The sequence below is a fragment of the Silurus aristotelis genome, assembly GCF_946808225.1.
Source record: "Silurus aristotelis genome assembly, chromosome: 4".
In the NCBI taxonomy this organism is placed as follows: domain Eukaryota; kingdom Metazoa; phylum Chordata; class Actinopteri; order Siluriformes; family Siluridae; genus Silurus; species Silurus aristotelis.
In genome coordinates this window covers 24,454,830-24,480,572 of record NC_139577.1, presented here as the reverse complement: position 1 = coordinate 24,480,572, position 25,743 = coordinate 24,454,830, and the positions used below count along the sequence as shown (strand labels likewise).

Sequence of the window (25,743 nt, the reverse complement as noted above, 5' to 3'; positions counted from 1 at the left end):
ATATAAATACCTGTGTTTTTTGCAAACTTGATCTATTACTCATATGAATTCTGGTGGGATAAATTGGATTAAACAATGCAAAAACTGCTATTTTATGCCACGTTATTTAGTATTTGGGTCTTCACGTTATTGGTTTATACGTTATTAGCTATAAAAGAAACCACAGTGTTTTTGTATTATACATTCTGGCTGCCATTTCGTTTGACCTATTTTCAGGACAACAGCCTAGATCTTAAACAAACAAAAGGCTATGCAGTCCACTGCAGAATTATTGACACCCTTAGAATCTGTGTATGTGACCAGTAATTTATAGAATTTTATAAAGACTAGTTACTATCTTTTTTTTTCCATCAATTATTATACAAATATTTTAAGTCATGTATATATGATAGAATAAACACAGGTTTTCACAATACCACTAGTATTTTTATTTTTTTTATATCTATTTTTATATTTAGTTTGAGTCCAGCTTGATTTGTGGTTTTTGTTACCCAGTTTCTTTTTTTCCCACAGTATCACTGAAAAACTCATTATGCATTATTGAATTGGATAAACTGCACCGACAATACAAGACTAACCAGAGGAACATACATGCAAAAACATTATGCAAATTTATGTTTTTTTTTGTGAAACCATACTCAAGATAGAGCATGAAACTAGACATGTTTTAAAAGAAATTTTGCTATGTTTCCACAAGGAAGGTTTTAATTGAAGGATGTGTGCATCATGGTGGATTGTGTCGCCTGAATTAATTAAACATTTTTAAGGTGGAGTTTTTAAAAAAACATATATCTAAGTAAAGAAAGGATGTTGTGAATAAAAGTGTGTTGTGTTGAAGGTTTTAATTTAGCCTCTTTTATATTTATTTATGTATATATTTTTATAAAAATGCTCAAACGCTATAATAATTGCACATTAATAAAATTAGGGCAGTTAAAATTTGCGTTAACACGTTTTTACATGTTCATTTTGACATCCCTTATACAGTATACACACACACACACACACACACACACACACACACACACACACACACACACATATATATATACACACACACACTTATATATATATATATATATATGTGTGTGTGTGTGTATATATATATATGTGTGTGTGTGTGTGTGTGTGTGTGTGTATATATATATACACACATATCGTGATATATATACGCACACACACACACATATGTGTGTGTGTGTGTGCGTATATATATATATATATATATATATATATATATATATATATATATACATACACACACACACACACACACACACACACACACACACACACACACACACACACACATGACATTATTTAAACAAGCTTAATCAGTATTGAGTCAGTATTGCTATTCTTAAAAAGTACCTGGCTGTACAATCCAACCAGACATTAAATATTTAAAGCCATTCTGTATAACATTACACTGTCACTTTACACTCACCATTCATGCAGTTTTCTGATCAGCCAATCATGTAACAGCAGAGCAATGCAAGGGGAAAAAAATGATTTATAGAATATTTGTTGCTGTCAGAGGGGCTGGTTTGAATATTTCAGAAAGTGCTAATTGTCTGGGATTTTTAAATATTATTGTCTAAAATGTACATAGAATGGAGTGGAAAAACAAAAAACATCCTGTGAGAAGATTGTCTGTTTGTTAAAAAGTTTTGTTACGTAAAGAAATCAGAGGAAAATGACCAGGCAAAGAATGATGCCAAAACCAGACAACTGAAGATTGGAAGAGAAGCTGCAGGGTTGGACAGAGATGTATCAAAATGTATTTTAAAATAAATTACCAAATACCTTAACTTTAAGTGTTTTAAAATAAACTACAAAATACAGCAGCAACACTATGTATGAAATAAATTACTGGCTGATTCGTGTAATAAATCTCACATGCATCCAGTTAATAGATTAAATATTCACATAAATTTGCCTGTGCTCTCCCAGATGAAGATTAGTTTTAATGTAACCAACAGTGTAATGTTTAACAGTTTGCGAAAGACTCAGAATTGTAACCTAATTTAGTTACTTTGTGTTTGGTATTGAAGAGCTTTTTTGCATCACCAACAGACACAATAACAAATAACACAATAAAAAGACAACGCACGTACGCTTTCTTTAAATCCACAAACACACAATGCAACTCCTTCTGACCTTCTCTTTACTTTTCCAGCAACATTCTCAAAGCAAATAATGCATCTGTGGTGCTCTTCCTCGGCATAAAACCATACTGTTGCTCTCAGATGGTCACCTCTTCTCTCAGCCTGGCTTCCACTACTCTTTCCCATAACTTCATGGTGTGACTGATCAACTTAATTCCCCTGTAGTTACTGCAGGTCTGCACATCTCCCTTGTTCTTAAAGATCGGTACCAGCACACTCCTTCTCCATTCCTCAGGCATCCTCTCACCTTCCAAAATCCTGTTCAACAATCTTGTTAAAAACTCCACTGCCATCTCTCCTAAACATCTCCACGCTTCTACCGGTATGTCATCTGGTCCAACTGACTTTCCACTCTGCATCCTCTTAATCGCTGCTCTCACTTCCTCCTTACTAATCCTATTTACTTCCACAATATGCACAATCCAATCTTCTCTCGCTCTCATTTTCCTTATTCATCAGCTGCTCAAAATACTCCCTCCACCTTCTCAACACACTCTCCTCACTAGTCAACACATTTCCATCTCCATCCTTTATTGCTCTAACTTTCAGCACATCCTTCCCAGCTCGGTCCCTCTGCCTGGCCAATCGGTACAAATCCTTTTATCTTTTAATTGTTAATCATGAATATAATAATATATTATATGCCGGGAGTGAAAGGTGTAGTATTGTATTGATCTTGAACAAACACACGAGAATCAAAAGCTAGATTGCAGGAAAAAACAAGAGAAGCGTAGCGAGAAGAACAGGAAACTCAGGAGAACGCAGGCGCAGTAGGTAGTCCAAATGATCTAAGGTAGATTTATGGTAGATCGGACGATGAGTGAAGGGGGAGAGGGATTTTTTTTAAAGAGGATGGATTAAGGGGAAACAGGTGCAGGTGATTAATAGGAGGGAGAGGCTGCGCGAGAGGCATGACTGGTGGTTCTCTGACAATTATGTGCCATTCATGCAATGGTATGCAAAATCATGATCCTGCTAAACAGCTACTTCAATTACCTCAAATATGGATCAGTTTTCTGTTCTGATCTCAAACAGTCTGGGTAAACTACTGAGTATGCATCAATCAGAGGCTGTATTTTTATGGTATTTTACAGTATTTAAAAACTACAGAAATACAAAACACAAAAGTGTTTTGATACAAAATATGAATCCATTTTTATTAACCCTATCAAATGCAAATTACAAAATCCTAATTTATTTGAAATACGTTTTTGAAATACATGTTTCATAAATATTGCCCATCCCTTGACCAAGTGAATGTGGTTTTCTGCAGTTGTAGCTCATCCACCTCAAGGTCTGATGTTTTGTGCATGCAAGGATGCTTTTCTGCTCACCGCAGTTGTGATCATTTCAGTTAATAAAGCAGTTTAAACCAAGCTGGCCATTTTTTTCTGACCTTTCTTATTAACAAGCTTTTTCCACTCACAGAACTATTTCTCTGTCAATGTTTTTTGTTTTCCACAACCACAGTCACCACATTGTTGTGTTTAGAAGATAATTTTATGAAACACTCAAACTAGCTAATGCACTACCAGAAACCAACAATTAACAATACTGAAATCACTTTTGTCTAATAAAGTGGACAATGAAAGTTAGCTTGTGAAGTTTACTATTGCAATTTTAAACAACAAACCTGCTACAACAAAAAGATCCAATGTTATATTCAGTATTTTAAAGAAGTAAAAAATAAAAATAAAGAAAGTTAGATAGATCTGAAATTCAAATGCATTTTTCTTAAGAACAGCAAATGTATTTCTTCTCTGTATCAGTAACTGAACAGCAACAAACAATCCTGTTTATTCATAAAACATCTGCTCCCTTTTATTTCAGGTTGCAGAATGAACCGAACTATAGCCACCTGCTGCATATTCCTGCTTCTCTCTGCGTTCCTGTGTGACCAGGTGATGTCCAAAGGTGGAAGAGGAGGTGCCAGGGGTTCGGCTCGTGGTTCTGCCAGAGGTTCGGCTCGTGGTTCTTTCCGAAGCACTGCACATGGTGGACGCTCATCCCGTATCGGTGGCTCATCCGCTGTAAGGGTAGCAAGTGCGGCTGCAGCTGGTGCTGCAGTGGCCTTGGGGGCTGGAGGATGGTATGCTTCAGCTCAACGCAAACCAGATGACAGCTCAGAGCATAGGGATGATTATTACAGCAACAGGACAGACTGGGAACTTTACCTTGCCCAAACATCTAGTGCAGTAACTCATAATTTTAAATATAGTGGACTGTTCTCATTACTACTGCCAGTAAACATTTTGCTTACTTGAGGGTGAAATCAGAGGCATTGATAAATTCAAAAAATGAAGTTTACTGTGCTGTATAAATTCCTAGAATTTTTTTATACAATGCAGCAGTGTTTCAATTCATAACGAAAATTCCTTTTAGAAATCAAGCCACAACACCTAAACAAGCATTTAAAATGATTTATATATAATATTTATATATATGTTTCAGCAGGAACAGTAGAAAATAAACATAAGAATCTAAAAAAAAAATATATGAGCAAATAATATACAAATCTATAAATACTGTGGATAATTTCACATTGTTGTTATGAGTTTAACATGCACAATACCTTTTTTTCTGCAAGCAACCAAAAGAGGCTCATATTTGAATGTTGAGAAGCCATTTAATTATTACTAATGAAATTTGGTACATGTGAAATGTAAAAGGAACTGATGAACCACGTAATCCATCAGTGGCTTCATCAAACTTTCTGGCTTTAGTCTTTAGTCTTCACACTGCCCTGTAGTAAACTGTAGTTTAAATCACATCAGTTGTGCACATTTCTCCAGAGTAGAGGTTTCTTTAAAAAAGACAATAAAATTCACTTTTACTTTTAGGTTAGAATGGTTAGATTGGAAAAATTGTGCAGATTATGGCCTTGTTCATATTTTTGCCATTGTTCCGTAGTGGGCGAAGTACACAAACCATTAAAAGTAGAGATACACTAGGTAAAATATTAAACGAGTAAAAGTGCTCCTTTTAAACTTTCACTTGAGCTAAAGTGCAAAAGTATTGCCTTCAAATGTACTTAAGAATCTAAAGAACTCTGATTTATTATAGCTTCTATAATGTTAATGTTCCTATTATCATTTTTGTCACAAGACTCTCAACTTAATCAACTCGGTTTATGTGAAAAGACTCTAATGTTACTCCTAGCACACCAATTTATTCTAAAATATTAATGATTCAAAAAGTGATTGATATCTATTTAAATTATTATGAGCCCCAAATCATCTCTTCAACTACTTAAAAAAAAATCCATAATTTATTTCTTTAAAAATATTTTGCGTGCTGTTGAACTGAGGCTGAACTGTATGTAGATACCACCAAGTGGTAAACAAGTTCAGAACAGAGCACACGCTCTACCCTGATTGGTGGATTGCTTCGTGATTGACCACTTAAGTTTTCATCCAGTTATTAGTTAAAAAAAAAAAAAAAAAAAAAAAAAAAAAAAAAAAAAAAAAAAAAAAAAAAAAAAAGCACTTGACACAACTGATTTTGTAAAATTTGGTTGAGTATAAAAGATATTTGACTTTGAAATGTAGTGAAGTTGAAGTAAAAGTCTCCCCGAATGGAAATAATTCAGTGAAGTACAGATGAAAAACCTACTTTAGTACAGTAACGAATTATATTTTCTTCATTACTGTCCACCACTGGTTTTGCAAGATTTTGATTTATGTGTACTTCGTAACAATAAAAAGCAGTTTTCATTATTTTCCGCTTTCATTATTTTGAATCAAAAATCGAACGCAGGCATTGCTGTCATTTGTATTTATTTTATTTTTTTTATTGCAAAACCCCAAAATAAATAAGAATGCAACATACATGAACCCAAACAAATTCAGTTTTTGCATATTTAACAAATTAAAGTTCACTTAGTAAAAATACATGTTACAAATTGGGGTTACCCAGAGATGAGCAAAGACAATAGATTTTTGGTATGACTTGAAACAACAGGATATCCTGTCAGTCAGAACTTTGGCCTCTTATTCCATGATGTATTTATTTTTTTATCAGAATTTTTTAACACCTACAACCTATTTGAATATAGATGAACTGATACAGATGTGCAGCTTTTAAGTGAATTAAAGTAATTCGTAATACAAAAATTGTAATGGCTTTCAACATTCAAATCAATGTCTCTATTTTGTTTCCATACTCTAGGCTTTAGGTTTTTCTTTTTAAGAGACATGTACCAATATAAAATATTACTGTATTAAACATTTACCACATTATTAGAACCGAAATGTTAACTTGCAAAAATTCACTCAATTCTCAGCCAAATACACAACTAAGTCTTCATTTTTGGGTTGCTCCTGAAATTTGAAGAGCAAGATAAATAAGAAACTCTAGCTAGCATATTACATACACTACCTCTCAAGGTACAATATAATAGCAAGACTAATTTATAAGTGCATATAAGGCAGTTAACAAACAAGCTACTGTTTTTTTTTTTTTTGTGTGTTTTTTTTAATTATTAAATATTTGCTGTAACGGATTTTGTCTCCCTTGTTTGCCAGACAAATTATTGCAAATCATGTAGTGTATTGTATAACCAATTAACAAAACAGGTTTAGTTTATACACTCTCTAAATTTATACTAGTTTGCAATTGTTTACATCTGTAAGAGTTTATTATTGTATTTATATGTAAGATTTTTAGGGGCTGATGATACAAAAAATACTAAAATTCTGTATCATTTTATGTAACTTTAATAGTCATGCAATTACAGATTAAACAATGTGACAAGTCGAACTTGTCTTTAACTGTTAGATTAGAATGTTACAATTACATATAAATAGTTGTGTTCTATATTGTCCAAGCAGTGTTACAGTTTATCTGCCATCACCTGTCACTAAGACTGTGAAATGATTATATTCCCAGAGTTGAAAATATCATTGTGTGTTTATACATGTAGACTGGACTGGGGAAATTAGCTTTTTTGTAAATGATGTTTAAATGAAAGTATCCACTGTATAACTTATTTATAGGTGCTGTTTTAATATTATATAGGAAAATCAGTTTTTTATATCAGTATATAATTTATTGTTTGCACAGCTTTCCATTTGTATTGCATCAAAGAACTGTAAGAAAGAGCACTAACGCATCATTGTGCAATAGAATTTAGTCACAATATTAAAACAAGATTATCACAGTTGCCATTACCAGGAATATCATGAATTGCTCATCAGCATAAGCAAAAGGTTTCAGTTTAAATAGTCAAGTGTGACTTTGCCCAGCTCTCCTTTACGGAAAGCTCTGATGAAGTCATAGGCTGCAGCGGTGTAGTTAGGCACTCTGACAGTAATGTCGCCTATGGAATTAAAAGGAAAATAAATTTCTTGCAGACTATGACTTGAATTCTCATTTCTGTGTTGAAAAGTATTTTCGAATTATATAGTATGCTGGGTGATGCAGTGATATCAGTCACTCACCGACTCCTGTGATGGCTTTCACTCGCTGAGTCTTGCCTAACTTTACAGCGATACACTTCAGCACATGTTGAATATCATCTGATGGTGCTTCTAGGTCATACCTCTCTACATAGCTGAAAAGACAATGTTAAAAACAATTGTTTTTAATAAATAACAAGTAGTTATTAAACTGAATGTCTGATGTCTCCTCTGTGATAAAATAAAATTTTTAACTGTATTTGTATGGTCCATGTTAAAAAAGTTTACAGAGGTGTGTTGCCAAGAAGCCATCTGTCAAGCATGTATATTTTGTACCTACCCAAACCTTTGGAGTCGGTTAAGTGAAAAAAGCAGATAATCAGCTATGATATCTTCACCAACCAAGTGGTCCAGTATAGTACCTTTTGGAAAACAAAACAATAATGTCCTTAAAGCTTACATCCAATGAATAGCAATGTTATGCTTACAAGTCAGTCACAACTGGTGTATACAGTGGTCCCCTGGAACCTGGGAGGACCACTGAACTACATAATCTTACCACATAAAGCGAGTTTCATCCCAGTCTCTACATTGTCGATCTTAGGAGGCAGCACGCCCGGTGTGTCAAGCAAATGTATGATGGGTCTTTCACACACCTGATAAAACAAACAGTTTTTCATTTTCTGAGAAAGGCAGAGATTTCCAGGCAATTTCACACACACACAAACAAGAAAGCGTGTGATAGAGCAACACATTCTAGGAATCTTCTTGTAATTCATAGAAGATAAACAAACAGGCACATTTTTTAACTGAACTCGTAAAAAATCTGGAAAAAGCTGGTCTCATTTAAGCACTGGTCTGCTAGGCCCCTCTGACAACTGTCAATCAAAATACCTGTATTTTGGTCAGGACAGCTTTAGTAATTCCAGGTTCACCTCCAACTCTTGAGGCTTTTCCTAAATTCAAAAAGAGTATGCCCATTTAATATTATTTTAAAGAGATAATTTTCACAGACCAAATAGACAGTTGCAAATGTCTTAGAAGTATGTTACCTTTTTTCATGTTTGTTCTTCGTAAAGCGTTAATCATTGAGGATTTACCAACATTTGGCACTCCAATCACCATTATGCAATAACTTCTATTCTGTGCAATGAAGGAAATGTAGTTAATTAATTAGCAACCTCCATATAAGTTCCCCTTGGATAACTGGAAATAACCAAATATAGGCAAATAATTGTAAGTGATTAAACTTGAAAATTAATGCTTCTGGTGAGTAATATTAACTGATGGAAAAAATAAGGCAAATTGTACCTGAAAGTAATTTGGCAAGCTATTTCAACACATCCAGCAATGTTTTATTCCTCCTATACCACAGCAACTTGCTATGAATTATTAAGTTATTAAAGTTAATTATTGTTATTTTTGGTAACTGACTACATATCAAATATAGAAACAATATTAAAGAATATAAGTAACTGCACATCTAAATCTGTCCCTGTGTAAGAGAATGTCTGGGACACACACATTAATATTAACCTTGCCGTTGGAACTATTCAATAACTTTATTCAACACCTTCTGACAAATCTCTATTAAGAACAGTGTTGTGGAATAAATAATTGTAATTAATCTACAAAAAAAAAGAAAAAATGATGAGGAAAAAAAAAAAATTGTACTGCTCACCTCCTCCCTATGGAAACGTGGTGTTGTCTCTGTCAGAATTGGAGCTATCTACAAAAAACAAGCAAAGTTAATAAAGTAAAATATACCAAATTCTACAGATACCTGCTGTTCTGCTCACCTTTGTAATGCTCACATCACTTTGCTTTAGACAGTTAGTAAACAAAACATTCTTAACTCCATCTCTCTCAAGCTGTTTCAGGATACTCTGAAGAAATAAAGATGATTGTATTTATCTGGTCTAAATGATATAAGAATAAGTTAATTTGTTTTATGCAGGTTGCAATACCAATTTGTTTGATGTGTCTGCCAGGTCCATCTTATTTAATATAAGTAAATGTGGACGGACATCGAGGCTCTCTTGAAACAAAGGATTTCTTCCAGAAAATGGTATGTTTGCCAGTTAAGGAAACATTCAGTGTTGTGCGCATTGTAAACATCACACTTTGCCAATGTTAAAATATTATTTCAAATCAGAACAATTAACTGAAAACAATTTTTAGTGAAAAAAAAAAAACACCATCAAAGGCATGGACGAGTTACTGGCTGGAAGATTTGAACCCTTGAAAAGGATATTCTAGCATCATGGATTTCAATGATGCAGTCAATGTTCCTCAGGCTAGCTCTCATCTGCTTGAGTCCTAACAGAGGGAACAGAAACTGATTAGAGAAGAAAAAGACAAACTTCAAGAATTAAAATGTATCAAAAGTTACAGTAGTTGTAGAAATAATACAGGGGTGACTGAAGGGTGTGCAATGAGAAAAATATCATATTACAATACTTTCCTGCATTTCTACAATACATAATGTCCATCATGACATATGTATTATATACATATACAACAATTATACAATATATAATATAATATTACATATTATACTATTGTATTCTATAATATTAATATTGGATTATATGCACACTATATGAACAAAAGTATCGTAACACCTGACTTTCCAAGCGATATGTGTTTCTTTCTCAAACTGTTATCGCAAAGCTGAAGGCTCACATTTGTATAGGATGTTTTTGGATGCAGCAGCATGAAATTTCCCCTTCACTTAAAATAGGAGACCCAAACCTGTTCCAGCATGACAAAGAATATATGCTTCGCATGGGTCGAAGTGGAAGTTCCCCTGTTATAGAGCTCTGACTTTAACCCCACTTCATGGTATAATGAGGGAATAACACACACCTGGCCATGGAACAGCTGAGAAGCCAATTGGCCCATTACTTTTGGTCCCTTAACAAGTGGGAGGCACATATGCAAACTGTTGTAATTCCTACACCGGTTACCTGATTTGGATGTAACTGCCCTCACAATAACGCTGACAGTCTGCAGTTAAAGGACACCTTGTTCGTTTCATTTCAAATCCATTGTGGTGATGTATAGAGCCAAAAATGTTAGAATTGTGTCGATGTCCCAATATTTATGGACCTGACGACTGTAAGTACCTGAATTTACTAACACCCTTGTGTCTGGATGAGCACAAATCTCAACAAGCACACTCCAAAATCTAGTGAAACATCTTCCCAGAAGAGTGGAGGGATTATAAAAGCAAATTAGGACTAAATGTGGAATGGGATGCTGAAAAAGCACATAACATACTTATGACCAGGTGTCCAAACTTTTGCCAATATAGTGTATGTTACATATACAATAACAACAAGTGATATATATATTATTATATTATAATATATAGAATAATCATAGAATATAGAATAATCATGATTGCCAACTTAATCTTCAATTTAAAACTTTTGACAACATATTGCTATTACATATTAACATTTTGCCAAGGCCATGAGATTGGATACAGATACAAAAGATACAATAATGTCTATAGATACAACAATGTCTATAATGTCCCCCCCACCCCAGTGATGGATGAGGGTGATCTTTAGTCAAGAAGCCACGGAGGGTATGGTGATGACCTGTGTATAGTAACAGGCGAGGAAAATCAGTCCTTGAAAAGGATAATATACTTATACCTGAACTTTCAACACAAACCTTTAGCCATATGTCCAGGAAACCAGTGTGCGACCTGTCTCTCTCCGAAATCAAACACAGTCCTGAACTTGGCAGCATTGAGTACAGTAGAAGAGATCCTCATCTTCAAAAGTCAAAAAACTGCTCATACCTCAGTTAGTTATCCTGGGTTAATGAAGCTTACATGCACTGAATAAATGATCCAGTCATAAAACTTAACATTTATTCGTTATAATATGTGCTAAAATACTGCACAGTAAACTAATACTCTGACATTTAAACAGACTGAGCAGAACTGAACATAAACATGCGCTCGGGTGATTTTTGTTCTTCTGTTGTTCTCTCAGGTTATCTGACTGTAATGTGCGCTACCGCCACCTACAGTTTATAGAAAAAACAGGAGTACTTTAATGACAAGAAATTAGACAATGAACCACTACGTTGGACTGTATTTACATTTTACATGAACATTTACGGTATTTAGTGGACGCCCTAATCCAGAGTGACGTCCAAAACATAAATTCATAAAACAAACAGACAATAAGTGCTAGAAAAGTCCGCTCTATAACATTTACAATACTCTAATTTAAAGGAGTGCAATATAACTCATGTATGTACAATATTACCTCTGTGCAATATGTTTAAAAGCGTATCTACTTATTGAAAGTTTTAAAATAGCATTTATGTAAATTATATATATATATATATATATATATATATATATATATATATATATATATATATATATATATATATGTATATATATATATATATATATATATATATATATATATATATATATATATATATATATATAGTGAGGAAAATAAGTATTTGAACACACTGCTATTTTGCAAGTTCTCCCACTTAGAAATCATGGAGGGGTCTGAAATTGTCATCGTAGATGCATTTTTCACTGTGAGAGACATAATCTAAAAAAAAAAAATCCAGAAATCACAATATATGATTTTTTAACTATTTATTTGTATGATACAGCTGCAAATAAGTATTTGAACACCTGTCTATCAGCTAGAATTCTGAGCCTCAAAGACCTGTTAGTCTGCCTTTAAAATGTCCACCTCCACTACATTTATTATCCTAAATTAGATGCACCTGTTTGAGGTCGTTAGCTGCATAAAGACACCTGTCCACCCCATACAATCAGTAAGAATCCAACTACTAACATGGCCAAGACCAAAGAGCTGTCCAAAGACACTAAAGACAAAATTGTACACCTCCACAAGGCTGGAAAGGGCTACGGGGAAATTGCCAAGCAGCTTGGTGACAAAAGGTCCACTGTTGGAGCAATCATTAGAAAATGAAAGAAGCTAAACATGACTGTCAATCTCCCTCGGACTGGGGCTCCATGCAAGATCTCACCTCGTGGGGTCTCAATGATCCTAAGGAAGGTGAGAAATCAATCCAGAACTACACAGGATGACCTGAAAAGAGCTGGGACCACCGTTTCCAAGGTTACTGTTGGTAATACACTAAGACGTCATGGTTTTAAATCATGCATGGCACGGAAGGTTCCCCTGCTTAAACCAGCACATGTCCAGGCACGTCTTAAGTTTGCCAATGACCATTTGGATGATCCAGAGGAGTCATGGAGAAAAGTCATGTGGTCAGATGAGACCAAAATAGAACTTTTGGGTCATAATTCCACTAAACGTGTTTGGAGGAAGAAGAATGATGAGTACCATCCCAAGAACACCATCCCTACTGTGAAGCTTGGGGGTGGTAGCATCATGCTTTGGGGGTGTTTTTCTGCACATGGGACAGGGCGACTGCACTGTATTAAGGAGAGGATGACCGGGGCCATGTATTGCGAGATTTTGGGGAACAACCTCCTTCCTTCAGTTAGAGCATTGAAGATGGGTCGAGGCTGAGTCTTCCAACATGACAATGACCCGAAGCACACAGCCAGGATAACCAAGGAGTGGCTCTGTAAGAAGCATATCAAGGTTCTGGCGTGGCCTAGCCAGTCTCCAGACCTAAACCCAATAGAGAATCTTTGGAGGAAGCTCAAACTCCGTGTTTCTCAGCAACAGGCCAGAAACCTGACTGATCTAGAGAAGATCTGTGTGGAGGAGTGGGCCAAAATCCCTCCTGCAGTGTGTGCAAACCTGGTGAAAAACTACAAGAAACGTTTGACCTCTGTAATTGCAAACAAAGGCTCCTGTACCAAATATTAACATTGACTTTCTCAGGTGTTTAAATACTTATTTGCAGCTGTATCATACAAATAAATAGTTTAAAAATCATACATTGTGATTTCTGGATTTTTTTTTTAGATTATGTCTCTCACAGTGGACATGCACCTACGATGACAATTTCAGACCCCTCCATGATTTCTAAGTGGGAGAACTTGCAAAATAGCAGGGTGTTCAAATACTTATTTTCCTCAGTGTGTGTGTGTGTGTATATATATATATATATATATATATATATATATATATATATATATATATATATATATATATATATATATATATTGTAAGGAAGTGTTTTATCCTCTGTCCCCTTGACAGAATACCCTGAATTCAGCCTTTCCTCTCGATCTCTGCTCTCCTACGTATACGGGGAAGTCTCAATGAAACACACGAGTCAGCTTTCAGAGAGATAAAGATGGTTTTGGCTTGGCTTCGATTCTGGGCAGACACTTAAGTTCCCTTTTTAAGTTCGATATAGAGTGATATTCATCCCAGATTGGTTTCATTTCCACCTATTTTTGATAACTATCACCCATGTAAGAATAACCCCAGCTAGGATCGCCAAAACCTTCATAAATTTGGGAATGTGTAGATTTCAGGTATTCGGACTTAAAGATACCACCACGAGGATAAGTCAGAAATTGAGGTTGTGATTTAGTCCACCCTAAATTGTCTAGCCAGGGGGTAGTATAAAAGGTGAGACCACAACGATTCATCCAGTCCCAAGGGCTTCCTCAGGATCTGGATTAGGATATTTTGTTCCAGAATTACCCATGATCCATTATGGTTACAACTGTCTGACAATGTTAGATACAAAGGTTGGAGGCCAGAGATCGAGACAGATAAGACGGTTTAATAAAATTTATGATGTTTTAAGTTACTGTGACTGCAGAGACGGTTCAGCGCGCGCTACACGACGGTACAACGTCGACAACAAGTTCGCTTACAAATACAAGGTGCGTGCCTACCCATTGAACGGTATGACAAGATACCAAATCAGCACTTACCCGAACGCTGACATCCCGGACGAGCGCCCAAGAAACTGTAAGGAAGTGTTTTATCCTCTGCCGCTTGGGCAGGATTGCCTTTTGTCCCCTGGACAGGATACCCCTTAACTCAGCCTTCCCTTTCGATCTCTGCTCTCGTATGTATTCGGGAAAGTCTCAATGAAACACACAAGTCAGCTTTCAAAGAGAAGTTCCGAAGTTTATTGTCTATTGAGAAAAAGGGAGGGCATGCCATGTGTGTGTGTGTGTGTGTGTGTGTGTGTGTGTGTGTGTGTGTGTGTGTGAACAGAAGAGAAAGTTAGGAGAGACAACTCCACAAGGTTATGTTGAGCCTGCAAAAAAATAGCCTAAAACAGAAATACAGGCACCACTGTGTGTGAACGAGCAAAGTAACACATGCCACAATAAAGAATAGTGGCATTTGGTCATGTTATTCGTTTAGCAGAAGCAACAAAGCGTGGATTAGCCATACCAAAAGGCAACAGTTTGACTTTTCTCACAGCATAAGCGTATAAAGAGAGAATATAGACAAGAACTGAGTGTTCTGGGACTAATCTAGGACTAGTGATCAAGGATATCTTACATATACAGTGAGGAAAATAAGTATTTGAACACCCTGCTATTCTGCAAGTTCTCCCACTTAGAAATCATGGAGGGGTCTGAAATTGTCATCGTAGGTGCATGTCCACTGTGAGAGACATAATCTAAAAAAAAAATCCAGAAATCACAATGTATTATTTTTTAACTATTTATTTGTATGATACAGCTGCAAATAGGTATTTGAACACCTGAGAAAGTCAATGTTAATATTTGGTACAGTAGCCTTTGTTTGCAATTACAGAGGTCAAACGTTTCCTGTAGTTTTTCACCAGGTTTGCACACACTGCAGGAGGGATTTTGGCCCACTCCTCCACACAGATCTTCTCTAGATCAGTCAGGTTTCTGGCCTGTCGCTGAGAAACACGGAGTTTGAGCTCCCTCCAAAGATTCTCTATTGGGTTTAGATCTGGAGACTGGCTAGGCCACGCCAGAACCTTGATATGCTTCTTACAGAGCCACTCCTTGGTTATCCTGGCTGTGTGCTTCGGGTCATTGTCATGTTGGAAGACCCAGCCTCGACCCATCTTCAATGCTCTAACTGAAGGAAGGAGGTTGTTCCCCAAAATCTCGCAATACATGGCCCCGGTCATCCTCTCCTTAATACAGTGCAGTCGCCCTGTCCCATGTGCAGAAAAACACCCCCAAAGCATGATGCTACCACCCCCATGCTTCACAGTAGGGTTGGTGTTTTTGGGATGGTACTCATCATTCTTCTTCCTCCAAACACGTTTAGTGGAATTATGACCCAAAAGTTCTATTTTGGTCTCATCTGACCACATGACTTTCTCCCATGACTCCTCTGGATCATCCAAATGGTCATTAGCAAACTTAAGACGTGCCTGGACATGTGCTGGTTTAAGCAGGGGAACCTTTCGTGCCATGCATGATTTCAAACCATGACGTCTTAGTGTATTACCAACAGTAACCTTGGAAACGGTGGTCCCAGCTCTTTTCAGGTCATTGACCAGCTCCTCCCGTGTAGTTCTGGGCTGATTTCTCACCTTCCTTAGGATCATTGAGACCCCACGAGGTGAGATCTTGCATGGAGCCCCAGACCGAGGGAGATTGACAGTCATGTTTAGCTTCTTCCATTTTCTAATGAATGCTCCAACAGTGGACCTTTTTTCACCAAGCTGCTTGGCAATTTCCCCGTAGCCCTTTCCAGCCTTGTGGAGGTGTACAATTTTGTCTCTAGTGTCTTTGGACAGCTCTTTGGTCTTGGCCATGTTAGTAGTTGGATTCTTACTGATTGTATGGGGTGGACAGGTGTCTTTATGCAGCTAACGACCTCAAACAGGTGCATCTAATTTAGGATAATAAATGTAATGGAGGTGGACATTTTAAAGGCAGACTAACAGGTCTTTGAGGGTCAGATTTCTAGCTGATAGACAGGTGTTCAAATACTTATTTGCAACTGTATCAAACAAATAAATAGTTAAAAAAATCATATATTGTGATTTCTGGATTTTTGTTTTTAGATTATGTCTCTCACAGTGGACATGCACCTACGATGACAATTTCAGACCCCTTCATGATTTCTAAGTGGGAGAACTTGCAAAATAGCAGGGTGTTCAAATACTTATTTTTTTCACTGTATATATATTTGCAGATGCCCTTTTCCAGAGCAACTTACATTAATCTCATTTATAAAAGGGGTGCACGAGAAACCCTTGTGTCTCGGTTTTTATAATTACAAAACACTTCGATATAATAGCACCCTTCACTGTCTCTCTCTAGCTTCTCTTTCTGCTTTTCCAACAGCACGTTCATTTCGGAAGCCACGCCTCTCCCATATCGCTGATATGGTGCATATCGCTGATTGGTGCATCAATTTTATGAAACACCTATGAAAAATCACCTGTTACGGAGTGGGTCTTGTACGTGTTGCTGAGGTGTCCAGACATTTTTTTGGTAAGTAAAAAAACCCCCTAAAAAATCCAGGTGAATTGATGTGCAAATACAGCATGTTACGGAAGCGCATTGCATTCACAAAGAGAGAAAAAATCACAGAAAAGATCTCATAATTATGACTTAATATCTCATAATAATGTGCTCCTGATCTCATAATTATGACTTAGTATCTCATAATTATGACTTAGAATCTCAAAATTTATTCACAAATCAGGATCTCAAACTTATGAGATCCTGAATAAAAAAAAAAAAAACCTTAAAAGAGTTGTAGGCTGATTTATCTTAAGTTTGTAATCTAGCGTACCAGTGTAAATGTATTCATTGCTAGAGACTCAAAGCACTTTTGTATGTCGCTCTGGACAAGGACGTCTGCTAAATGGCGTAAATGTAAATGTAAGGTGGGTCCCCCCACATACATTTGTCAGATACTACCGGCTTGATGTTATCCAGACCCCAGTAACTGAGGCATTTTAGTCCTGATTGGCCAACCCAGTTTATTCATGTTATTAAGCATGTTAGTTTGTACCCTCACTATTCACCAAAATTACTTCAATAAATAAACATCAATATGTATACTTCTACATGCTGCCTGCATGTTGTGGGTTATCAGGGTTCTAGCAAGCATGTTAACACATGTCCTGCTTTCATGGCTAGATTTTCTTTCTCACTTTGTATGGGGTCTGCTACTGTGTGATGTGCCAAGCATCACCTTTTTGGGTCCTCTGTCTTGCAGGGCCTCGCTGTGAGTGTATTGGTCAACCGGATAGCTGTCCATATCTCCCAAAGTTGGATCTCGAACACAAGATGATGAAAGAGAACGATACGCTACTGTTCGTAACCCTGGTTCTCTGAAAAATCGAGTGGAGAGATCCACTAAGTTTGCCCTGCTTGCTGCACGAGAAACGAATATGCTCACCGAGGAAAGGTAGTGCGTGCCATTGGATGCTTCTGCAGAGGTCAGGTACGGATGCTCTTCCCATAGTTGGATTTTCCACTCTATGTTTTAGAGAACCGGGGTAATAAAACAGTAATCTATTGTTTCGTGACAACACATATTACTAGTGTACAAAAGGCACTATTTCGTTCTCTTATTTTTTTCTTTTAATTTACAGTATTTATAGGAATGCATTACTTAGAATAAATGATAAGTAAATGACTTAGAATAATAATCTATCTATCTATCTATCTATCTATCTATCTATCTATCTATCTATCTATCTATCTATCTATCTATCTATCTATCGATCTATCTATCGATCTATCTATCTATCTATCTATCTATCTATCTATCTATCTATCTATCTATCTATCTATCTATCTATCATCATTTTACTACACTATAAATTGTAGCAACTCAAAGCTGCAGCAGGCTCCCTGTAATTTGCAAGTTATATCCCAGTTTAATGTACTTAAATATGATGTTCTAGTACAATGAAAAGATAACTAATAATAATAACAATAATAATAATAATAATAAAAATATAACAATAATAATAATAATAATTAATAACAACAATAACATCAACAGCAACAATAATTTAAATCATACAACCATATCACATCTATTTTTTAACAAATAAATAAAAGGTGCTGTACAAATAAATTAATAAATAAAAAAATAAAAAAATAAAATAAAATAAAACACAATTGCAATTCTATATTTTACCAGCCCATACATCAAATTAACACATCCTTTAGTTTGTATTATGTCTTTATGGCTTACATATTTTGCCGAAAGAACATGCAATTTCTTATTACAATGTTAAATGCAGGATGGAGAATAAGAATTGTGTCATTTTCATAGCAGTATTTTTTGGCAACATTATTAATATTAAATGATTGGTTGGATGGATGATTTAATAATGAAAATGATAATTCCTGCCAGCACTGCTTCTACTTCTGGCTGGTGTCCACTCAAAATGCAAGAATATGCCATTAACAGTTTAATTGTATAGATCTCATTCCTTATCCACCTCTGTTCAATTACGCATGTTAGAATTAAATTATGTTAAATTTATACAAATTAAATTAATACTACAAACACATCTTACATGTATTGATGTCTGCAAGCTTTTATACTTATATGACTTTTATGACCTCCTTCATGCCTTTTCTGTTTAATAAGATGAGAGCTTGTGCATTTTGTTTGTTCAAACAAAGGCAAGGGTTAAATAAAGGTCTTACGGGAGACAGATATTCTATTGCAAACAAATGGAGCAATTTCATTGTGTCTGCATCATAAAAAGATACTGTTCCTTTCTCAATTTCCACATTGACTCCAACTTTCTGAATCTCCTTTTCCACTTCTAACATAATGTCTTTATTGCCATTACATACAAGATATCTTCCATTACCATTATAGATGTAGCAGATCTTGTTCAAAATGTTTCTCTCAGGAGTTGCATTCTTTTTTCCTGTTTGTGTACCTGACCCATATGATAGACCAATTAGCCAGTACGGTTTCTCCCAGACTGCCGTCTCCCAGTAATGAGAGCCAGTGAGAAATGATTCCTTGGCAAGAATACTATAGTCAGTGCTGAAATGTTCTTTGTCTTTGCTTTCCTGTGTGTTTAGTTTGCTCCATTGAACCTCCAGCAGGTCTGAGGAAACTTTCAAATTAGGGTGTGCTGTATCTACATCTAAATGTATGGCCCTCATGTCTGGAAAAAAGAAATCATAGTATGCTCATATATCATCATTAAAGAGGTTAGGAATGTTTTTTTAATATGTAATAGCACATACTTGCCCATAGTCGCTTAGTTATTTGGAACACAGTTTCATAAAAGGTTTCAACCAGCTGTTGTACTGTTTCCATCTTGCATGTGTGTATATTCACTAATGGCAGTGGTGTTGGTTTCAAATTTGCACTGCTACATGAATTAAAAAAAAAGAATTGTCTTTGTATTTATGATTTTTTTTAACAATATGCAAAGATTTTACTTTAAATAACAAAATAAGGTTTAGCCAATATATTTTACTCACCTGAATGTGTGCCTTTTAAAATGCTGCAAAAGGAAAATATTTGCATCATCTCCAAATAATAATAATTTAAAAAATCAAATTATTCATATAAAAAGCATATTCAGTAGAAAGTTTGTCATAGTACCTTCAGGAATTTTAGCTGATCATTTTCTTGCAGAAGTGCTTTGCTTTCACTTAATATTGAATTCAGGTCTTTTATTTGCTGCTCTAAAAACTCTCTTTTAGACAACAACCACTTCTGAGTGTAATCTTTTTCCATTTCTATAATATCAATCATCAGCTGTTGATCCTTTACAATCAAGGCTTTCATTTGGCTGTATATTTCTGCTATCTTGACTCTGCATTCTTTAGCAGATGACTGGAAAACACAGAAAAAAAATCTTATGTATCAGGAAAAAGAAAGATATGGTTGAAAGCTTATTGTGATTGAATTAAACAGCATGGAGACACAAGACTCAAAGTTACATTGATATAAAAAATAGTGACTTAAAACAAATAGAAAGAAATTCTACAGCATCTTTATATGTTAGATGAACATTTACAGATGTCTCTGAAACTAGACGCTGCAGGTCCTCTAAAGCACACTCAGTCAGGTGTCTGGTATGCAGCAGCTCTGCATCTCTTTCCTCCAGCGCTTTCTAAAGAGACTCTCAGAGAGCCAGAAAAGATAAGAATACATAATTAGGCTCCTGATTATGATCTGTAAATCTTTTTTCATTTTTTTATTTTAGGGTAAAAGAGGAAGTGCTGATACAAATCAGTGTGTACAAACACAGTTCAATGTGTGTCCTCCATACAAAAAATAAATATTTTTTCTGGAACTTTTAAAATTGATAAATAAAACTGTTGAAAGATGAAACCTAATAGAAACCGACAATTTAATGTTGTAATGTTGTAGTTTATAGTTATAGTACAGTATACCCATAGTAACACATTGTCTTCTACCTTGAAACCCAAGCATGCATCTTTCAGCTGTAAGATCCTGTGGCCCTTATGTGTCCCGAACAACACACAGAGAGAGCATACAGCAGTCTGGTCATCCTGGCAAAACAGCCTCTTCTCCTCTTTATGCTCCTGACACTTATAAGTAAGCAGATCTTCGGTCAGATCAATAAGTGTGTGTCCTCTCAGCGGCTCCCTGTTCTGATGACAGAGAGTATGAGCTGAACACAGCAAAGCATCACAGTTCAGACAGTTTTTCACAGCCACTGAAGATCTCTCAATGCACTGATCACACATGATGTTTGATGCAGATGCGGTATGTTCTTCCACATGTCCATAAGTGCTAGTGGGCTGTACTTGTTGCTCCACTTTTGTGTTAAAGTTGAGCTTCAGATCAGATGGAAGGAAGATCTGGCATTCAGGACAGAATCGTGGTCCTGCCTCTGTGTCATCGTCCAAGTCCCAAACGATAAGGATGCAGGACCGACAGAAGTTGTGTCCACAGGGAAGACATATGGGTTTTGTAAAAACATCCACACAGATTGGACATTTTAGTGCTCGTTCTGTAACCTCCATGTCCACTCTTGCTGAAGACCCTCTACTGAATGAACTGTGCCGAATTTCCATAAATGTTTTAGAGCTGATGCTCAGGTTTCAGTACTATTGTGTGATGCATGGATCAGTTTCCCACCTGCATTTTTGTAAGATAATTTCAAATACAGTTATTTTTGCAATCACTTTGGTATTAATTTCAGAAACCTTTATGCCATTTTTCAAAACTCTGAACACAAACTAAAAAGCTAAATCTTTTTTAATACAATGTACATAAACCAAAGATCATTTGTTCATTGAGCTGAAGTCATCTTTTCAAAATGACACAATTTTGTATAAAACTTTTGTCCATTAAAAATGCAGTTCACACATTACCTTTAAAATGACTTTCTATACTGTACATTTCATTTTAATAATAAAATTATAAATTGATTCAACTACTCACAATGGTACAATTGGGTGCTGTGTAACGTGAATTTAAAAGAGAATGCAATGATTTGCAAATCTTATAAACCCATATCTTATTCACAGTAGAACATAAAAAACACAGTTTAAACTGAAGAAATGTACAATTTTAAAGAATAAATAGGATCATATTACATTTACTGCATCTGACAGATGCCCTTATCCAGAGTGACTTACACTTATCTTATTTATATAACTGAGCAGTTAAGGGTTAAGGGTCTTGCTCAAGGGTCCAGCAGTGGCAGATTGCTGGTGGTTACATTTTAAGTCACAACCTTTCGGAAAGAAAAAAAATCATTTGATGGTAAAAATATGTCCCAGAAAAAGTTGGGATGGGGCAACAAAAGGCTGGAAAAGTAAATGTTGCTGAAAAGAAACAGGAACATTTTCCAACTAATTAGATTAATTGGCAACAGGTAGGTAATAAGATTAGGTATGAAAAGAGTATTCAATATAAACACTGGAAAAAGTCTTTTGGAACAGATGAAACTGTGGGACATTTTCAGAATACTGGACCTCAACATAATATTCAGAAATAATTGTCTGTGTACACAGTTTACCTTCCATCCACAAAGGCAGGTTAAAGTTCTATCATGCAAATAAACCATTTGTGAAAATGATCCATAAACACTTCCAAAGTCTGTTTAAAATGGACTGAGGCTGAATAGAAAATTGGTCAGACGGATGGAAATTATTTTTGGATGCTGCATCTTCTGGGCTATAGTGCTTGTTGAACACTGAGTTCAAAATCTTGCATCTCTGATGGTATGGATGCAAATGAATGCCTCCAAAAAATTCCACTAACTGGTTTCCTCAGTTCTCGGATGTATACAGGTTGTTTCCAGACGTATAGGGGATTCTACATGGTAAACATGGCCCTGTGCCGACTTTTTTGAGAAGTGTTGCAGCCATTAAATTCCTAATTAACTTACTTTCTCCTTAAAATGGTACATTTTAAACATTTTAAATATCTTCTATGATCTATTGTAAATAAAATATGGTCTAAGGAGATTTGCAAATTGTTGCATTCTGTTTTTATTAACATTTTACCCAGCGTCTCAACTTTTTTGGAACTGGAGTTGTAAATAACTGTTGCATTAATCTTAATGCATAGTTTATGGAAACAATGGGAACGAACAATATTTAATGCTTAAATCATGAAGGTTTCAGGAGAACTAATTAGACTGCAACGTTAATGGATGTAATATTTTATCATCATTCTTTATTAGACACTATTTCCATTGTTTATGTCGAGCTTATCACAGGGCCTTGTAATTGCTTTTCCAAAAGCGGCAAAGCTTTACTTATGATTGATTTCACATAGTGGTATGAGTACAGGTGCATCTCAATAAATTAGAATATCATTAAAAAGTTGATTAATTGTAGTAATTTTAGTAAAAAGAATTTTTTTAATTTCTTTTCTCATTCTGTAATACTTCTTCTTCTTCTTTCAGCTGCTCCCATTAGGGGTCGCCACAGCGGATCATCCGTCTCCATACCACCCTGTCCTCTACATCTGCCTCTTTCACACCAACTACCTGCATGTCTTCCCTCACCACATCCATGAACCTCCTCCTTGGCCTTCCCTTTTTTTCCTTCTACCTGGTGGCTCCATCTTCAGCATTTTTCTACCAATATAATTCATGTCCCTTCTCTGCACATGTCCAAACCATCTCAATCTCGCCTCCCTCACCTTGTCACCAAAACATCCTACATGTGCTGTCCCTCTAATAAACTAATTTCTAATCTTGTCCATCCTCGTCACTCCCAACGAAAACCTTAACATCTTCAGCTCTGCTACCTCCAGCTCCACCTCCTGTCTTTTACTCAATGCCACTGTCTCTAATCCATACAACATCGCAGGTCTCACCACAGTCCTATAAACTTTCCCTTTCATTCTTGCAGATACCCTACTATCACAAATCACTTCTGTCACTCTTCTCCACCCACTCCACCCTGCTTGCACTCTTTTCTTTACTTCTCTAACACACTCTCCATTACTTTGCACTGTTGACCCCAGGTACCTGAACTCCTCCACCTTCTCCACCTCTTCTCCCTGCAACCGCATCACTCCACTGCCCTCCCTCTCATTCACACACATGTACTCTGTCTTGCTCCTACTGACTTTCATTCCCCTTCTCTCCAGCGCATATCTCCACCTCTCCAGGCTCTTCTCAACCTGCTCTCTACTCTCACCACAAATCACAATATCATCTGCAAACATCATAGTCCAGGGAGACTCCTGTCTGACCTCGTCCGTCAACCTGTCCATCACCACTGCAAACAGGAAAGGGCTCAGGGCCGATCCTTGATGCAGTCCAACCTTCACCCTGAACCAGTCTGTCGTACCTACTGCACACTTCACTGCCGTCACACTGTCCTAATACATGTCCTGCACCACCCTCACATACTTCTCTGACACACCTGACTTCCTCATACAATACCACAACTCCTCTCTCGGCACTCTGTCGTACGCTTTCTCTAAATCCACAAATACACAATGCAGCTCCTTCTGTCCTTCTCTATACTTCTCCATCAACATCCTCAAAGCAAATAAGGCATCTGTGGTGCTCTTCCTCGGCATGAAACCATACTGTTGCTCACAGATGGTCACCTCTTCTCTCAGCCTGGCTTCCACTACTCTTTCCCATAACTTCATGGTGTGACTGATCAACTTAATTCCCCTGTAGTTACTGCAGGTCTGCACATCTCCCTTATGCTTAAAGATCGGTACCAGCACACTTCTTCTCCATTCCTCAGGCATCCTCTTCCCTTCCAGAATCCTGTTAAACAATCTGGTTAAAAACTCCACTGCCAACTCTCCTAAACATCTCCACGCTTCTACCGGTATGTCATCTGGTCCAACCGACTTTCCACTCTTCATCCTCTTAATCGCTGCTCTCACTTCCTCCTTACTAATCCTATCTACATCCTGCTTCACCAACTCCACATCCTCCAACCTTCTCTCTTTCTGATTTTCCTCATTCATCAGCTGCTCAAAATACTCCCTCCATCTTCTCAACACACTCTCCTCATTAGTCAACACATTTCCCTCTCCATCCTTTATTGCTCTAACTTGCAGTACATCCTTCCCAGCTCAGTCCCTCTGCCTGGCCCATCGGTATAAATCCTTTTCTCCTTCCTTAGTGTCCAACCTCTTATACAGCTCATCATATGCCTTTTCCTTGGCTTTCGCCACATCCCTTTTTACCTGCTGCCGCATCTCCTTGTACTCCTGCCTACTTTTCTCATCACTCTGTCGATCCCACTTCTGTTTTGCCAACCTCTTTCCCCTAATGCTCTCCTGCACTTCCTCATTGCACCACCACGTCTCCTTGTCTTGCTTTCTATTTCCAGATGTCACACCAAGTACTTTTCTAGCTGCCTCCCTCATCACTCCTGCAGTAGTTGCCCAATCATCCGGCACCTCTTCACCACCACCAAGCCCCTGTCTGACCTCTTCCCTGAACCTCACACTACACTCTTCCTCCTTCAGTTTCCACCATCTTATTTTTCTTTCAATCCTTACTTTCCTCTTCTTCTTCTTCGCCTCCAAAACCATCCTACAGACCACCATCCGATGCTGTCTAGCTACACTGTCCCCCGCCAACACCTTACAGTCTCCAATCTCCTTCAGGTTGCATCTCCTACACAGAACATAATCCACCTGTGTGCACCTTCCTCCACTCTTATACGTCACCCTATGATCCTCCTTCTTCTTAAAATACGTGTTCACCACTGCCATTTCCATCCTTTTAGCAAAATCTACCACCATCTGCCCTTCCACATTCCTCTCCTTAAAACCATACCTACCCATCACCTCCTCATCACCTCTGTTACCTTC

At 36.7% G+C, this 25,743-nt stretch overlaps 2 protein-coding genes across 4 annotated transcripts; both read right to left on the bottom strand.

The window, feature by feature from the left end:
* Nucleotides 1-5,940: 5,940 nt before the first annotated feature.
* On the bottom strand, nt 5,941-11,585 carry mtg1 (mitochondrial ribosome-associated GTPase 1). Of its 3 annotated transcripts, XR_014533058.1 has the most exons (12): nt 11,249-11,585; nt 9,819-9,883; nt 9,532-9,636; nt 9,364-9,450; nt 9,246-9,293; nt 8,617-8,707; nt 8,459-8,520; nt 8,124-8,220; nt 7,905-7,986; nt 7,607-7,719; nt 7,297-7,485; nt 5,941-7,257 (listed from the first exon to the last, which is right to left on the bottom strand). XR_014533058.1 is itself a non-coding variant. In XM_083538455.1 (11 exons), exons 1-11 carry the CDS (start codon nt 11,349-11,351, stop codon nt 7,379-7,381), a joined length of 960 nt encoding a protein of 319 aa, XP_083394581.1. In that variant the 5' UTR covers nt 11,352-11,585; the 3' UTR covers nt 5,941-7,378. The 3 variants fall into 3 exon arrangements, 2 of the variants coding, with proteins under 2 accessions (XP_083394581.1, XP_083394582.1); XM_083538455.1 differs by having other exon boundaries at nt 5,941-7,485; XM_083538456.1 differs by lacking the exon at nt 11,249-11,585 and having other exon boundaries at nt 5,941-7,485; nt 9,532-9,632; nt 9,819-9,862.
* Nucleotides 11,586-17,061: 5,476 nt separating this feature from the next.
* Nucleotides 17,062-21,661, bottom strand: LOC310724769 (zinc-binding protein A33). Its single transcript, XM_083539043.1, has 3 exons — nt 20,785-21,661; nt 19,701-19,843; nt 17,062-19,618 (listed from the first exon to the last, which is right to left on the bottom strand). Exons 1-3 carry the CDS (start codon nt 21,507-21,509, stop codon nt 19,038-19,040), a joined length of 1,449 nt encoding a protein of 482 aa, XP_083395169.1. The 5' UTR covers nt 21,510-21,661; the 3' UTR covers nt 17,062-19,037.
* Between the last annotated feature and the right edge of the window lie 4,082 nt (nt 21,662-25,743).

Excerpts from the sequence above, each read along its gene's own strand:
- mtg1 (XM_083538455.1), bottom strand. The coding sequence starts at position 11,351 with ATGAGGATCTCTTCTACTGTACTCAATGCTGCCAAGTTCAGGACTGTG. Across the intron at positions 8,221-8,458 it reads CTGTCCTGACCAAAATACAG|GTGTGTGAAAGACCCATCAT; the intron begins GTATTTTGATTG and ends TTGTTTTATCAG. Across the intron at positions 7,987-8,123 it reads GATGAAACTCGCTTTATGTG|GTACTATACTGGACCACTTG; the intron begins GTAAGATTATGT and ends GTTTTCCAAAAG.
- LOC310724769 (XM_083539043.1), bottom strand. The coding sequence starts at position 21,509 with ATGGAAATTCGGCACAGTTCATTCAGTAGAGGGTCTTCAGCAAGAGTG. Across the intron at positions 19,844-20,784 it reads TTAGGTTTCATCTTTCAACA|TTTTAATTCATGTAGCAGTG; the intron begins GTTTTATTTATC and ends ACAATTCTTTTT. Across the intron at positions 19,619-19,700 it reads AACTAAGCGACTATGGGCAA|ACATGAGGGCCATACATTTA; the intron begins GTATGTGCTATT and ends TCTTTTTTCCAG.